This window comes from Symphalangus syndactylus, chromosome 2 (genome assembly GCF_028878055.3).
Source record: "Symphalangus syndactylus isolate Jambi chromosome 2, NHGRI_mSymSyn1-v2.1_pri, whole genome shotgun sequence".
Classification (NCBI taxonomy): Eukaryota; Metazoa; Chordata; class Mammalia; order Primates; family Hylobatidae; genus Symphalangus; species Symphalangus syndactylus.
Window position 1 is genome coordinate 37,432,320 of NC_072424.2, and position 15,571 is coordinate 37,447,890.

General features: G+C 58.6%; 1 protein-coding gene across 1 annotated transcript; it reads left to right on the plus strand.

The window, feature by feature from the left end:
* Positions 1–2,270: 2,270 nt before the first annotated feature.
* LBX1 (ladybird homeobox 1) lies at positions 2,271–5,522 on the plus strand. The gene is made up of 2 exons (XM_055251652.2): positions 2,271–3,243; positions 3,949–5,522. The coding sequence occupies exons 1-2, from the start codon at positions 2,919–2,921 to the stop codon at positions 4,467–4,469; spliced, it is 846 nt and encodes a 281-aa protein (XP_055107627.1). The 5' UTR covers positions 2,271–2,918; the 3' UTR covers positions 4,470–5,522.
* The last annotated feature ends 10,049 nt before the right edge of the window (positions 5,523–15,571 follow it).

Below are 15,571 nucleotides of genomic sequence, written 5' to 3' on the forward strand. Positions count from 1 at the left end.
GAAGTCTCTCTCTCTCTCTCTCTTTCTCTCTATTGGGATCCAAGGGTCCTGGTTCCTGGATCTAGAGGGGCCTCCTTGCCTCCCTGGTAGCCTCACTTGCCTGAGGCTCTGGGTCAGGGGGTTGGGGTTATGGTAGGAAAAGGCTAAAATGGGATCCTGAGGGCAGGAAGTGAGAAGACAGACCCCTCTTGGCCCCAGAGCTTCCAAGCCACCCAGGTTCAGCTCCCTGACGCCCTCTCCCACTGGTCCCTCTCTGCCAGTCTCTAGGCTCTGACTCCTCTGTTGCTAGGCCCAGCATCACCTGGTGGCTCCCAGGGCAGCGCAGAAGCGTAGAGACAGGTCTGCCCTGGAGTGGATCTGCAGCTCTGAGGGAACTGTGATTCCCATTCTCACCAATCCCGCCTCTGAGCACTTGTCTTCCCCCGACTCGCTTACTCCCATCCCAAAATGCAGGACAAAGATGAGTTAGAGGGTAGGGGTTCTTCCCAACACTCACAGCACTGGGGCACCAAACAAGAACCCTTTCTCCCTACACTGTCCCTTTTACTCCAGAGAGCTGCCAGCCACAATTCCAAACAAACAACTGAAGGCGAGATCATGAAACGTTATCTCTGCTGTGCAGAGGTCCCCTACGCTGAGGCATCCAGAGAAAGAATCTGCTTCCCGCCCTGGAGCCCAGCTTAGCTCACTCCCTCTCTGGGGTTAGATATGACGGGAGAAGGGGCAAGAAATCCTAGTCTTCCCATCCCAACCCTTGGCCTGGGCCACAAATCCTCACTTTGGCCTCTCTGGGCCCTTTTCTGGTCCAAGTGGTGCTGCCCAATGCCCAACCTCACCGCCCACCCAGGAGTTTACAAACAAAGCCAGGGCCGGGGCTGTGTGTGTGTGGGAGGGGAACAGCTCTTCCTCCCTGGACTCCAACCCCCTCTAGGTCCTCCCCTCTTTTCTCCAAGGGCAGAAATGGAAAATTAGTAAAGAGGCCAGTGGCCCCACATAAACAGAATGGGGTAGCAAGACAGGAAGGCCTGAGGGCACGGCCCTGCTGGAATGCCTCAGGGAAATGAAAGAAATAGCTGAGTTCAAACACACCTATATACCCACTGGTTCACACACATTTATACAAATATACACATGGAGAACCACACACAAACACACATTCAAAAACACAAACACCTTCAAGTAACAATGCACACAACACGGTTCTCCCGATATTCACAGATCCCGGGCCCTAAGGTCTTTGGCGCCAGCCTAACTGGAAGCCTGGCCTCCCTGCGAGTTCCTGAGAGCAAAGCCCCAGCCGCGGCCTGGCTCCCGCCGGGCCCCCGCCCCGTATCCGGAACAGCTGGAGTCGGCCTGGCCATGCACTCAAGCCGGGCGCTGGGCTAGGCGGGGCCGGCAGCGGGGCCCCGGCCGGGGCCCGGGCGGAGCGCAGCAGGGAGGCACGGAGCCGGCCCCGTTAGCCCCGGCACCTGGCCTGGCTACTCTTCAGACGCCCATCATCAGGCCGACGGTGGCCCCAGCCAGCCTGGGGAGCGGCTGCCGGAGGAAAGTGTGCAAGATTACCGGAGGAGGTAGGGCGGCCGCTTCGGGATCAGGCCGGGGAGAGGCGTCCAGAGCCGCCAACAATTCCCTCCTCCGCCTCTCCGCGTGGAGAAGGCTGAGCTCCCCGACTAGCCCCCTCCCCCAACCCCTGGGCTCCTCCACCCCCTTCCCGCGTCGCCCACCCAAGGCTGCGCAGCCGACTCTGACCTCCTGCGGGCCAGCGCAGGAGGGCTTCAGATTCCCTCTCCTCAGGCGCGTCGCCCAGGCAGTGGGGTGAGGGGCAAGAGGGTCAGGGTTAGAGGCGCTGGGCTCTTGATCTCAGCTCCGCAAAGTCCACGCTGGGTGGCAGCGGGGCCCACCCGGGCCGCTGGTCTTACCTGGCCCGCGCGGCGGCCGCGTCCCTCCCGGGCTGGGGTTCCCACCACCCTTTCGGGCTCCACATCTCGGGTCGGAGAGACCGAGACCTTTGGGCCGGTGCTGTCATTGCGGCTAGGCCGGCGGGAGGCGGGTGCGCCAGGAGCGCGGCTCGCAGTTTGGGGTGGGGGCGGTGGCTTTTCAGTCGCCCGAGGTTCGGGTGCAATAAAGGAGCCGCTAATGTAATTTACAAACAGCTCGGGCCGAGCCCGGCGCAGCGCCCGGACTGACAGGCGCATTAGGCAGGCTAATTCCAGCCGGCTCCTCCTACCCCCGGCCCGCTAATTAATGAGCTTCCCAACTTAGAGCCGCCTGCATTGGACAGACAGAGAGTGAAAGAGAGGGCGAGGGAGAGGGAGAGAAGGAGAGAGACGGGGGGAGCAGAGAAGAGAGAAGAGAGAGGGAGGGAGGGAGAGCGAGAACAGGAGGAGAGAACAGAGAGAAAGAAGAGAGGAGAAAGGGAGAAAGGAGAGAGAAAGAGAGAGAAGTGCCGCTGCAGATAATTGATTACACCCCGATCAAGGCTAACTTGTTAGCAATAGTCAATTGCCCCGTCTCTCCGCCTCCCTCGCAGTCTGGGATCGGCGCCCTCGCCTCGGCTCTTCCAACTGCGGCCGCCAGGACCCGGGGCCAGGAGCCACTGCCGAGCCACCTGACACCTTTAAATAGCACCGGGGTTGGCGAAACTGGAGCCCCGCGCAGCGCGCCCCGGCTCCGGCCCCGGATTGCTGGAAGCCCCAGCAGCAGCGGCGCCCGCGTCAGCGCCCTCCTCCCGGGGCCCGGCGCTGTTCTGCCCGCCTCAGCCGCCGCGCTAATCTGTCCCGCGCCCGGCCCGCGCCCTGCCCAGTGCGGCCTCCTTTCCACCCGCCGCTGCCTGCCCGCGCCGTCCGGCGCCCTAGCCGCCCGCGGGCTGGGTCCCCGCGGCCCGAGCCGCCCCGGCCGGGCCCCCGAACGAGGCCGAGATGACTTCCAAGGAGGACGGCAAGGCGGCGCCGGGGGAGGAGCGGCGGCGCAGTCCGCTGGACCACCTGCCTCCGCCTGCCAACTCCAACAAGCCACTGACGCCGTTCAGCATCGAGGACATCCTGAACAAGCCGTCTGTGCGGAGAAGTTACTCGCTGTGCGGGGCGGCGCACCTGCTGGCCGCCGCGGACAAGCACGCGCCGGGCGGCTTGCCCCTGGCGGGCCGCGCGCTGCTCTCGCAGACCTCGCCGCTGTGCGCGCTGGAGGAGCTCGCCAGCAAGACGTTTAAGGGGCTGGAGGTCAGCGTTCTGCAGGCAGCCGAAGGTAGGCGCAGCTGCTGGGTTCCCCTGCACCCAGCGCCTCGCGCCCTGTGCCCTGCGCGCTTCGTCCCCTATGCCTCTGCTCGCCTCTGCCCACTTCAGCCGCCAGGGCCTTCCAGCCTGAGCAGCTGCTTATGGGAGTGAAGATATGTGGGACGGGACCCAATCCTTATTTCCTAGGGACCTCTGGGTAGGCCAGAGCTGGGCGGTGGCCGGAGAAGGGTGGCGAGAACCCAAGCTCTTTCCGCAGTCGCTTGCTTTGCCGGGCTCCCTTGCCTTCCCAGTGTCCTGGGAGCTCTTAGCCCGGCTACTCGGCGTGGGGAATCGAGAGTCTTTTGCTGGGACCTTATGGGTGGGGTAGAGTTGAAGTGATTGGGAACGGATGGAGAACCAACATTCACACCGCAATTAGGGTGTCCCTGTCTGGCTTTCTCATACCCTTAGAGACTTTGGGTCTTTCAAACCAACTCTTAGGTAGGGGGTAGAGACCAAAATAATTTTTCCTAGGGACTCCTGGGAGACCAAAGACAGGAGATGGTTTGCCATAGCCAAGACTTGCCCTGGTCCTGGAGGCTGAATTAAATCTGAGAAGGGAACATTGGTAGACTGCAGGCCGGACAGGCCTGGGTGGGTTACGGAGTTATGGGGGCGAGAGCCAGGGTGGGCTTCCTCTCTCCCAACGCGAGCCTACACTGTCCTTTCCTCCCAGGCCGCGACGGGATGACCATCTTTGGGCAGCGGCAGACCCCAAAGAAGCGGCGAAAGTCGCGCACGGCCTTCACCAACCACCAGATCTATGAATTGGAAAAGCGCTTTCTATACCAGAAGTACCTGTCCCCCGCCGATCGCGACCAAATCGCGCAGCAGCTGGGCCTCACCAACGCGCAAGTCATCACCTGGTTCCAGAATCGGCGCGCTAAGCTCAAGCGGGACCTGGAGGAGATGAAGGCCGACGTAGAGTCCGCCAAGAAACTGGGCCCCAGCGGGCAGATGGACATCGTGGCGCTGGCCGAACTCGAGCAGAACTCGGAGGCCACAGCCGGCGGTGGCGGCGGCTGCGGCAGGGCCAAGTCGAGGCCCGGCTCTCCGGTCCTCCCGCCAGGCGCCCCGCAGGCCCCGGGCGCTGGCCCCCTGCAGCTCTCGCCTGCCTCTCCGCTCACGGACCAGCCGGCCAGCAGCCAGGACTGCTCGGAGGACGAGGAAGACGAAGAGATCGACGTGGACGATTGAGCGGCGCCCCGGGTCTTCCGCCGCCCTGGGCTCCTAGCGCTCGAAAGCCCAACACCTCCCGGACAGGACCGCCGAGGGGAGCTGGGACCTCCTCTGCCAACTTCCGCCTCCTCCCCTGTCCCCGGCCCCGGGCTCGGCTCCTGGCAGCCTCCTCTTCCCTCTCGAAGCAATAAACCCAGGCTGGCCGGCCGGGCCGGCCGCCGCCAGCGGCCTCCGCCGCCCCGGAAGCCCTCGCCGTGCAATTCTGTATGGCTTCTATATAAATATTTAAACCTATATAGCGGGTTCTTGCCACCGCAGCCTGATTTTTCCTTTATTTTATTTTATTTTTTAAATCTCGGAGATTTCGATGTTTTCAAAGCTCTCGGGCTGCCGGGTTTGCTGAGGGCGAGGCAGAAACCAGGGCGGGGAACACTAACCCTGCAGTCTAGAGGAGGGGCAGCTCCGGCTGTTTTGATTTTTCTCTGCATGTGGCGAATGCACCGGCCCGCTCCTTCCTCGCCTCCCTCGGCCTTATTGCAGTTGACTTCTATTTCCTCCTGCCTTTTTTCGTCATGTGGGAAGAGAAGAGGTGGGCAGCCGGGTCCTGACTTGCAAGTTTCAAAATCGATCTTTCCTCCCCACCCTCTGAGAGAAAAGTCTGTTTTCGATGCCATTTCTGCCTCCTAATGCCCACTAATGCTGTTTTTAAGATTCCTCCCTCCCTCCCGCATTTCCTCGGACTGACTGTTGGAGTCCGGCTCTTAGGGACAATGCAGGGGGAAATCCAACCAACCAACCATCGAAAACAGAACCCAAAGCCCTATAATTATTTTGTACTCTTTTTAGAATTTTTTTGCATGTGACAGAGACAGAGAGGAGGCCGACCCAAGCCCTCATCTCACCTCCTCCACAGCCCTGGGTCTCTCTTGCCACCTCGAACACCCCACTCCCACCCGACTTGGCCAGATGAGGGTGGCTGGATATGGGTGGGCTGCGAGTGCCCCTTCCCTGCTCCTCCCTTCCCCTCTCCTCCTCAGACTGTACCCAAGGCCTCTTTCTCCAATAAATAAAGTCTTTGCCATTTTACTAGAACCGGCGGCGACCGTGTCTGAGTGGTGGGCCCGTTTCCGAGAAGCAGCGGCAGGCTGGGCTTCTTGCCGCTGCTTCTTGCCGGTCGCCCCAGCCTTGGAGATTTGGGGCGGATTTTCAGGACAGGCTTAAGAGTGAACGGCGAGGGGGAAGCAGCAGGAGGAGGCGCTTCTTGCCCATAAACCTGAGGCAGCTGCTAAATCGGGAGAGAAGCGGGCTTCGCCAGGTCGGGGTAAAAAACGAGCCGTGAAATGCTGGGAGAAAATGCCTGTGTATGTGGGGGCACACCACAGTACAACATTAATTTGTGTTGAACAAAGGGTGGGAGGGTGTCGTGCCCTGCATTTCCTGCATCCTACCCCAGACCCAAGGGCATTCTCCCTCACTCCCTGAAAACTGGACTGAGCCCCGTGAGCGCTGCAGGTATCACTCAGTCAGACGCAGGGTGGAGCCTTGGGTTCCCAAGTTTCGATTCTAGCCCCGAGGGCCTCATCTTTGGGGAGTATGGGGCCAGAGGCTAAAGGCATCAAGGCCAGGCTGAATTTCAATGTGGGCACCTGGAAATGTAAGCCCAAGCGTCTGGGAGCTGGTGTGAATTTCTGGCAACATTAACAAATTCTGCCCCCACACCCCGGCACTCCGCTGGGGGCAGAGGTATGGATCTTGCAAGGACTCTCTCGGGTCTGCGGCGCCCCAAGGCCGGCTGGGGCGGGGGGGGGGGTTGAGGCCGCTCGCTTTCACTTTCCCGGACAGAGCGGGTTTCTCTCCGGGCTTTTGTTGTCGCTGGGCTGGCGAGTAGCCGCTGTCACCGGAGTGGGGTCCCGCCTCCGGGCCGCTGGGCTCTCTTTCTCCGCAAAATTGATGTGAGAAATGCGCATCTGGTCTCGGGCGGCGATGGGGCCCCCGGGCCCGAGCCAGGAACGTGCGTGTCCAGGAGGAAACGAAGAGACAGAGAGAAACAGGAAAAAAAAAAAAAAAACAGGAGCACAGAAAGACACTCCAAAAGCAGAGAGAGAAAGCGGAGAGCCACAGAGACAGGACGGAGAAAAAGAGGAAAAGAGAGAGAAACAGAGAAACGGAGAAAGGGAGACAGAGACAGCGGGAGAAAAAAGAATGGGAAGAGAGGAGAAGAGAGAGAAGGAGCAGAGAAGGAAGGAGACGGCAGGGCAGCGGGGCAGGCGTGAGGCCGGTTCCTCCCGGGCGACAAAAATTGCCCTCTCTTAGGATGGATGGGTCTGTAATTCGGAGCGCGGACCATGAAGGCCGGGACGAATGGGCCCGGGCGGCCGCTGACAGGCGACAATAGCCGGGCCCAGCCCCCCGCGGCTCCCGGTGCGGGCACGGCCGCGGCCCTCCGCAGCCCAGAGCGCGCCGGCGCTGGCGACCATATGGTTTTTGAATTTTCTTCACAATTTGTAGACAATTTGATGGATTAGGTCCCCGCGCGCACCTCCTCGGCACAAAGGCGGCGCAGGGACCGCGGCGGGGCGGTCACCCGGGCATCTGCGCCCGCCGTGCGCACCCCCCCACTCGGCCCCCGCCCCGCGCCCGAAGCCCCAGGCCGCCCGCCCAACACGCTCATGAATCCCAATGAAGCGGCCCTGGCACCTCCGGCCGCTCCCTGCTTCGCGGCCCTGGGCCTGGCCCCGCTGGGTCCCTTTGGGCTGGGGGCGGCGGCCCCAGGGCTGAGCCCACCCGAGCTGCAGCGCCCGCGGGGCGCGCAGCTAAGCAGGCGCATCCGGGCTGAGGAGAAACGGGGCCATTTATCCGCCCGTCTAGTTAAAGCGGGTTATTTGTTTGCTTCTCCGGACTTCCCCCTCCCCTCCCTTCCCCCTCTCTCCTCCCCCGCCCTTCCCCTTCTGCCTTTTATTCTTTTGTCTCTAAATGGATTTAATGAGCCTGAAAAACATGACAATTGAATATAACCAAGAAATAAAAAATAACGAGGGAGGAAGGAAGGAGGAAAAGAAAGAATGAAAGAAGGAAGGGGAAGGATTAATAAAATAAGGAGAAAACGCAATTCAATTCAGCAAATGTTTATTGCTCGTCTTTTCTGCGCCAGGCCGCGCAGGGGGCTGGGAAAATTGAAACGAATCAGATTCGGTTCCTGCCCTCAAGGAGCTCCTAGTCTAGTGGGCAAGAATTGCAGCACCCCCAGCGCTAGTAGAAGCGGACCGAGCGACAGGGCCGTGCCAGTTGTAAAACACTGAGAGGCAGCTACCAGGGTTTTGGGGGCTTCACAGAGGAGGTGGCTTGGGACCCGGGCTTTGAAAGGCGAAAAGTAATTCGTTGTTTCCATAGGCCAGAGAAGAAAGCCAGCGGAAGGAAGGACCAGAGTTGTGGCGGGGGGAAGGGGGAACGAAGTGTACGTGGGAGCCTCGGCTGAACCCGAGCTAAGGAGGCCACGACAGCGCCCTGAACGCTCGGTCCCGCACAATGTGGGAAGTGGATTCGAGCCACTCCGCAGTGTCCTCTGCTCTGAGGAATTCGCTGCGTCCATCAGGTTCCGGGTGGGCTTCCGGAGCCCAGCCCACAGCTCTGTTGAGGCCGTGGACTAGCACTGGACTCTGCCTGGACTAGCACCCGGGCTTGGGGCTTATCGCTAGGTCCCATTGCGCAGGGAGGCGGCGAGGAAGTCAGCAGCCCTGGGCAAAAGCTGAGGGGCTTGGCTGTAGGCGGAGGCGAGGATCTGGGATCCAGGGAGGCCTGGGCTCTAAGCCCACTCTCTCCTTGGCTCCCCCAGTTCTGAAGAAGTCTGCTACCTGTGCGCGGCCCGGGGACCTCGGATGGTCTTGGCTGTGCCTCGGACGCTGCCGCTGGGACCGGCGATGTGAGAGGGCCTCAAATCCCAAGTGCGGGCCCGAGGCCTCTTAGCCCACGCCTGCCGGGCCTGTCTCGGGATACGGCTGTTTGTGGTGTGTTCGCCCATGTGTAGGCTCCAAGGGAGCGGGGCTTGTGTATTGCGTGTCTGTTTCTACTCCTGGTCTGAGTGTACGAGTGAGCTTGGCCTAGGTTTTGTGAGGGGCTGTGGGCCCTACGCCCATTCTTCTGGCGTAGTTCGTTAAGGCTTGGTATCCTCTGGGCTGCCTGCCCTTCGGGCCTGAGTTCCATCACCTCCTAGAGCCCTTTGCCCATCTGTTCCCCCAGGACTCTGGGCTCTCTAAGGACTCACTTTCTGTTCCCGGCTGGCTAGGAGAGGCGGCTCGGCTTCGTCTCTCCCTTCCCCGTTGTGTCCCGGGGCTCGGCGGGGCTTGCCAAGTCCCGGGACGCGGGTAGTTTCTGCTGTCCAGTCTGGGAATCCCCCGGCGCGCGGACGGCCGATCCCGCTTGTTCGGCTTCCCCTCGCTCCGCCTTTCCCGGCTTGGTGGCCTGGCGAGCGGCGCGGGGTGAGGCCGGGAGGCGCAGTTCCTTATTTTACGAGGTGTCGGGCCGGTGTCAGACGCAGCTCCGATAAGTAATACTCCAGTCTGAGGGACCAGAACGTGGTAATTAATCCCAAAGACTTAAGTGTATTTTAGTTCAGGAGAAAAAAAATCACTAATTCAATCGTCCGGAAAATTGAAGTTTGATGCATGAGTCCCCCCTGAAAGGGACGGGCTGGGGCCGCGCGCCTACCCTCCGCCCCTTCCCGTCGCCGCGGCGACCCCCCCCCCCCACACCTCTCCATCCCTCTGAGCCGCCAGGTCCGGGGAAGTCCACTCACCCTGCCCTGGCTTTTCCAGTCATCTGAACCCTGGGCTTGGCTTCCCACCCGCAACAACTAGCCCCTCTTGGAGCCCAGAAAGTGATTTGTGGGGACAATATATATGCTCCCCAAACACATGCATCTGAGAGGGCACCACAGAAAGCCCGGGGATACAGAGAGGGCAGCCAGATAAGGGGGCAGGGTAGGTAAGGTCAGGGGCTACAAAGCATGTGGAAGAAGAGACAGAGAATTTGAGTGGACTGGAGTCACAAGGGTCAGCGAGTAGGAGGCTGCTGTTGTAAAGTGAAGTACATATGGCTTTGAAGTGGGTGGGAATGGAGGGGAGTAGAACTGGTTGTGTTGGGTAGTGGTGGTAAGGCTGTAGGTGTGCGAAGGGGTGTGTGGGAAATGGCTGCATCCCTGGACTGTACATGTGTGGAGTGGAGGTCCCTGGCAGACACTGACAGGTCTTGAGGAGCCTAGAATCTGACCCCTGGGTGCGTCCACAGGCCAAATCTCCTAGAGAACAGGTCCCTGGGACTGGAGCAAAGGAAGATGGGGGTTCCTGGGGACCAGCACCCTGGAGGGAGGAGCATTCCCACCTTGAGTGTTCCTGGGGCCCCACATCTGCACTTCCAAGTCCAGGACTGCCATCTGCAAATCACCCCGTCTTCTCCTAACAGCTGCCAGTTCTGGGAGAGATTTGGGGCTGTGGGTGTGTGTGTGGCAGGCTGCATGGGGACTAGCAAGGGCACGTTCCTGAGTGTGTCATCAAGTATGTGCAACTGAGAAACTGAGCATGTGCGGCTGATTGATGGAAACGGAGCGTGGGACTGGGTGTGTGATGCTGCGTTCCTGCAACTGATTGTTGCAAACTAGTGTGTGCAGCTAGGTGTGACTAAATTTGCTCAATGGAGAGGAAAAGAGTAAAGCTGTCACTGAGTGGGTGTGGCCAGCAGGTAAACGATGCCCAGGGTGTGTGAGGTGTGCAGGGAGCTGGTGTGAGCAGATAGCTGGGAGAATGAATATTGATGTGGAATTGAAGCTACAGGCAGACAACCAGAATCCTAGCTCCAAACATTTTGGCCAAGCTGGCTACTGAAATTTACATTTACAGTGCTGGGGGCAGGGAGCACATGGCCTGACAGGAAGAGGACTCAGGAGAGGCCGAAGTAGAAGATGGGATAGAGAACTTTCAGCCTGGGTTGAAGTTTATTCTGAGGGCAGCTGAGGCCATTGAATAGGCACTATATAGGCATGGACTCTGCTTCTTTGAAAACAGGTTGTGGGGATAGGGGTATCCTCTGTTGTGCAGTTGGGTGATGGCCAGGCTGCCCTGCCTGCCTTCTCCCATTCAAGCTGGTCACTAGGCTGAACCTTTGTCTTTGGAGTGACCTGTAGACCTGCCCTTGGCTGCTCCAGTTCCAGGTAGCGCTTGAAGGCCTAGCTTCCCCTAGCTCAGTCAAAGGAAGTTCCTCCTCCCTGTGGGGGCTCAGCCCTGCCCAAACTGGGGAGGGTAAAAATGGCAATATGCACATGGCTGCTAGCAGAGTTGGGAGTGAATGAGTCCTGCCTACTTTAGAATCTGGTTTGTACGTGTGCAAGTGTGTGCAAGGATTGCTGTGCATTGGTGTGTGCATGTGGGCATGTGCAGGCTTCCCCATGGAGAGCTGGATGTGGCTATTTGTCTGTGAATGGGGGTGGATGAAGTGGGGAAGGGAACTTAGTTGCTTGAGGGTATCTATGTAACCAATGGATCTGAGTGTGGACGTGACATCTGAGCACATGGGATGGAGGCATCCCTGAGTGTCTGCACCCCAACCCTTCCCAAATTCAGGGGCCCAAGGCTCTTCAGAAAGGGAGATCCAAGTTGGGAGGCTCCTCCAACAAGAAATGAGAGTCTTCTTCTCTCCCTTCTCACACACCTCTGCCATTCCAGAGCTGGGATAGGGACCAGTGTAGGGAAGAGTTGACCCCTTCTATCTCCCAGAGGCTGTTCAAGGCGAAGTGTCTGGCTCTCTACAGGGACTGTCTCCTCTCTCCAGATGTCTATAATGGGGGCTATTGATCCATCTGCCTGAGGTCTCCCTGGGACTGCATGTCCACATGGAAATGAAGGGTAAGCCCAGACAGGCCCACAGGCCCGCACCCAACACAGGCACACCTCAGAAACAATCCAAACACACACAAGGCAGGCACCCAGTTACATAGACCAACACTGCAGAAACCCATTACACACCCACAGTGACCCACAGACACACAGGATGCCTGGAAAACACAGTGCAGTCACGTAAGACACAGCAAACCTGCCCAAATATGGGCAGCTAGTAGCATACATAAGAATTAAGCAGATAAACCTTTGCCGTTAAACATATACACCATCCCCATTATATACATACAATACAGGCAAGTGACAGAGGCACAGCTCACAGTTGCCACAAACACACAAGGCACCGGCTTCCTGACAGTTTATGCAAACACAGGAGTAGGGCAGGGGCTAGCTGGTTTAGGCGACTTCGGTGGAAATGCTGCTCGTGTTCTGATGTTCTGAGAAGAGTCCATTTGCAGAGAGGGCAGCCAGTAGCAGACAAGAGTTGGTGGGGAAGGGAGGCTTCCACCGTCTGGGGAAGCTCCAAACCGGTGCCCCAGTGAAAAACCAAGTCCCCAACCACCCCGAAATGCAATCAAAGCCGCGGCCGCCCACCCGCCCTGTACAATGGCTCTGGCTGGAGTCGTTATCATTTTTGTTAACTTTTTATCGACTGTTTGCTAGATGGCGTGTCAGTAAAGTGTATGATTTGAGATGAAAAATTAGGCAGATTAACCTGAGGGGAGAGCCTGATTGATTACTAAATAGGATCAATTTGAAAGTTTTAGTCCTGGCGTTTCTGCAGAGCCTCTTAATACTTCAAACTTCAATTTTACGGGCGATTGAACTAAGCATGTTTCTGACAAAATTGATATATGTATTAATTTGCTTTAACTGGTGATTAATTACTCTCCACTGAAAGAATTATATGGAGCTGTTTGCCTGCGATTTGCATATTAATCAAATTCTAGTTGATAATTCCTCCGGTGGGGGGGGCTGGGGCGGGGCGTGGGGCCCAAGGGTGTGAAGGGGTGTTTGCTCCTGTGCCGGTGTGTGCGCCCGTGTATGTGTTGGGGGGGCTTCCCACCCCCCTTTTGCTCCCTCCCTGCTTAGCTGCCAGTTTAGTGCATTAAAACCAAAGATGCAGAACGAGTTTGCCCGGCTATTTGGCGGGAGCAGAAATTGCCTGTCCGGTTTTATGATCTGCTCAGCCTGAGCAGCCGGGTCCTTAATGTCCCCTGTCAAAGTGTCCGCGATTTAAAGGGAAAACGGCCCCCGCTTTAGCGCCGCGCGGGGCCTGACAAGGGACGAGGCAGGGACAAGCACCCCCTCAAATAACTCCCTCCCCTCCAGGACCGTGGTTTCCCGGTGGCGTCCCAGCTCTGGGGACCCTCAAAACCGAGCCATGTCCTTGGAGTAGTCCAGCTCCTGGGATGCCCCAGCCATGGACCCCCACCCCGCCCCACAACATTCATCTATTTGGGGATATATGCAGAGACCCAGAGATGAGGTCACTGTCACTTGAGCTGACGGGCAGGAAGCCACCGTCTTAGACACCGCAGACACAGTTACCCAGTCACATTGCTGTTCACTAGACCCCTGCTCGGGCCTGTCTATAGACACACTCAGCTACCCATATGTACACCCAGACACAGAACTACACACAGGCGGGGAGCATACATAGACACCCAAGTCACGTCTACATGGCCTCTCAGACGCACGTGGTCACACACACGCAGACACACGGAGGTCCATACACACACACCCAGGCATGGAGACCGTCGCAAAGGGATTCTTGGCCGGATATACACTAGACGCCTGCCCAAACCCTCCCGGGAGCAAGCAGTCCCCATGCAGCCCCTCCCGGTCCCCTAGCCAGGCCGACCCTTTAAGCTAAAGAGGGCGGCGCCACCAAATCAACTTTTCCCATCTCCGGATTCAAAGGGTAGGAGTGTAATTAAAACCAGATAATTAATGAGACAATATTCCTTCAGCTACATCTTTAATGAACAAACCCCTTCAGGGCAGCCTCTTCTTCTAGGCTCATTAAGAGAAGAAAGTTGGGCTGCTTGCGGACTTCCCAGCGCGTTAATAACGAACCCGTGGTGGGTGCCTCGGCCCGAAGAGCGGTAGCCACAGCGGCCCTCTCTGGCCCTGGCTAGTCCACCGCCACGTTGTCCCTTTGTCCGCCCCCACCACCACTCCTCACCCCCCAACCCCTTCAGTCGCGTGGCCTCATCGTCTCCGGCCGCCCCCCAGCGACCCTGAAAGTCTCTGTTCAGTGATCCCCGGCTCCGCCTGCGCTTTCTCTGGCGGCCTCTCACCGGTACCAGGCCAGCCATGCGCTCGGCTGCGGCCGGGTGTTGGGCCTCCCAGTTGCCCCGGCTGGGCGCTGAGTGCTCCAGGCCGTTTGGCTGGATGGAACTGGCTCTGTAGAAGGGAATTCGAGGCAAGGTAGGGGCCCGAGTCTCCCTCTGAAACTCAGTGCCCTAGCTGGGTGGCCTAGAACTGACGTTTGAGCGTCGTCCTGGGAACCGGTGGGCTGCATGGAAGGGGAGGATGGTGATCAGCTCGTTTTCCACGCGCCCCTTCGCACTCTCAGGAACGCGCACTAGCAACCATACTCCTGTGCACTCGCGCGCACGTGAGCATGCACACACAGAAGCGCCCACTCGGTGGTGCACACACGTGCGTGGTCGCAATGCCTGAGGTCCAGACGGCGCGGCCCCAGCCTGGAGAGCCTGGTCTGGGCCTTCCCCAACCGCACGAGGTCGCTCTGGCGTCATTCGTCTCCAGGTCTCCAGGATGGAAGCCTTTTCCTTCCGTGTTCAGCGTCTGGGGCCTGGAGCGGACAACTCGGGCCGGAGAGACTGGGAGCGGGCAGCGCAGGAGGGGAGGGGGGCCCGGGCGGGCAGCGGCTGTAGCTGTGGCGGCGGCTCCGGCGGCAGCGCCTGCTTTCGCCTGCGCCGGCTTTTAGGGATGAGTTATGTGGCAATGAGCGAAGTAAATCTGCATGCGCAAAAGATGCTAATTACTCTTAATAGCCTACCCAGACGCCCCGAGACTGGAAACCCAGAAACGTAAATCTGCTCCCGATAAATATTTTTAATTGTGAAATTTCCTGGAAAGAAGGCTTTTGGTTCGCGGGCCCGAGGCATCTGGCTTTGGAAGGAGGAAAACGGCTCCCACCTGAGAAGCAGGGTCCGGAGTCAGGGTCCCGCTCGAGGGCGCCAGGCGCTGGCCGAGCGACCTGAGCCGGGCCGGCCTGCGCTGGGTAAAGTTAGTGATGTATCGCATTAATTACCAGTGTGAGCTGCAAATGGTTCGAGGCCCAAGGAAAATTAATGGGAATCCAAATTCTAATTATGTAGCTGTTGTTAAAGAGTTTAACTAGATAGTCACGGAGAAAATTGGATTATGCATAGAAATATGCAACCAGCGCACGCGGGCCTGGCGGGCGGTCAGGGGACTCGTAGCCAGGCCGCCCCTTGCCTTAGAGGACGCTCCTCCTCTGCGAGGAAGTAAAAGACCCATCCCCACCCCAGCGTATAAATAAAGATCCCGCGTGTCCCTATGGCAACGGCAGGGCGGGTCTCTGGCTGGCAGGAGAGGCCGAAGGTTTCAGAGGCGCGCGCTTGGATGCGGGGCTGGTGTGGAAGTCCGGGACTTCTGGGTCCCTTGATCTGGGTAAGCGTTTGTGCCTGCCCATTTCTCAGACTCTAGGTCGTTGCTGGGCTAATCCATCCTGCACTTCTTTTGATAATCATATAATTACATCTGAGCGCTGTGAGTTTACATTTTTTTCCACTCTCAGTTTAAGGAAATAGCCACCAAACGGAAGCCCAATTACACCGAAGCCTCGTCATTCACTTTATTAAGGACCCTGGATATGTTTCCATTTTCGCAGGAAATGAGGTCTGATCAAGCAGCACTAATACCTTGGGCCTCGGGGAGGGGGCGGGGACTCTCAGGGGCTGGCTAGATTCCGCGCGAGGCCGCGCCGTCCGCAGAGCCGAAACTGCGAAGCGGATGGCCCCACCTTGGGGCGGCAGATACCCAACTCTTCACGTCTCCCAATTCCTCCCAGGACCTCGGATTCGTTCTGTCGGGGCCACCCACTGGGCAGACCCACACCTTCCCACATCTCAGCGTGGTAGGCTTGGGGCTACACCACGCTGGCGCGAGTGGGGGGCGGATGGGAGGGCCAGAAGAGTTGAGGGGACTTTGCATTCCCAAAGAGAGATCTAGAGTCCTTTC

Coding starts and splice junctions, on each gene's coding strand:
- LBX1 (XM_055251652.2), top strand. CDS start 2,919: ATGACTTCCAAGGAGGACGGCAAGGCGGCGCCGGGGGAGGAGCGGCGG. Junction 3,244..3,948: donor CGTTCTGCAGGCAGCCGAAG/GTAGGCGCAGCT, acceptor CTTTCCTCCCAG/GCCGCGACGGGATGACCATC.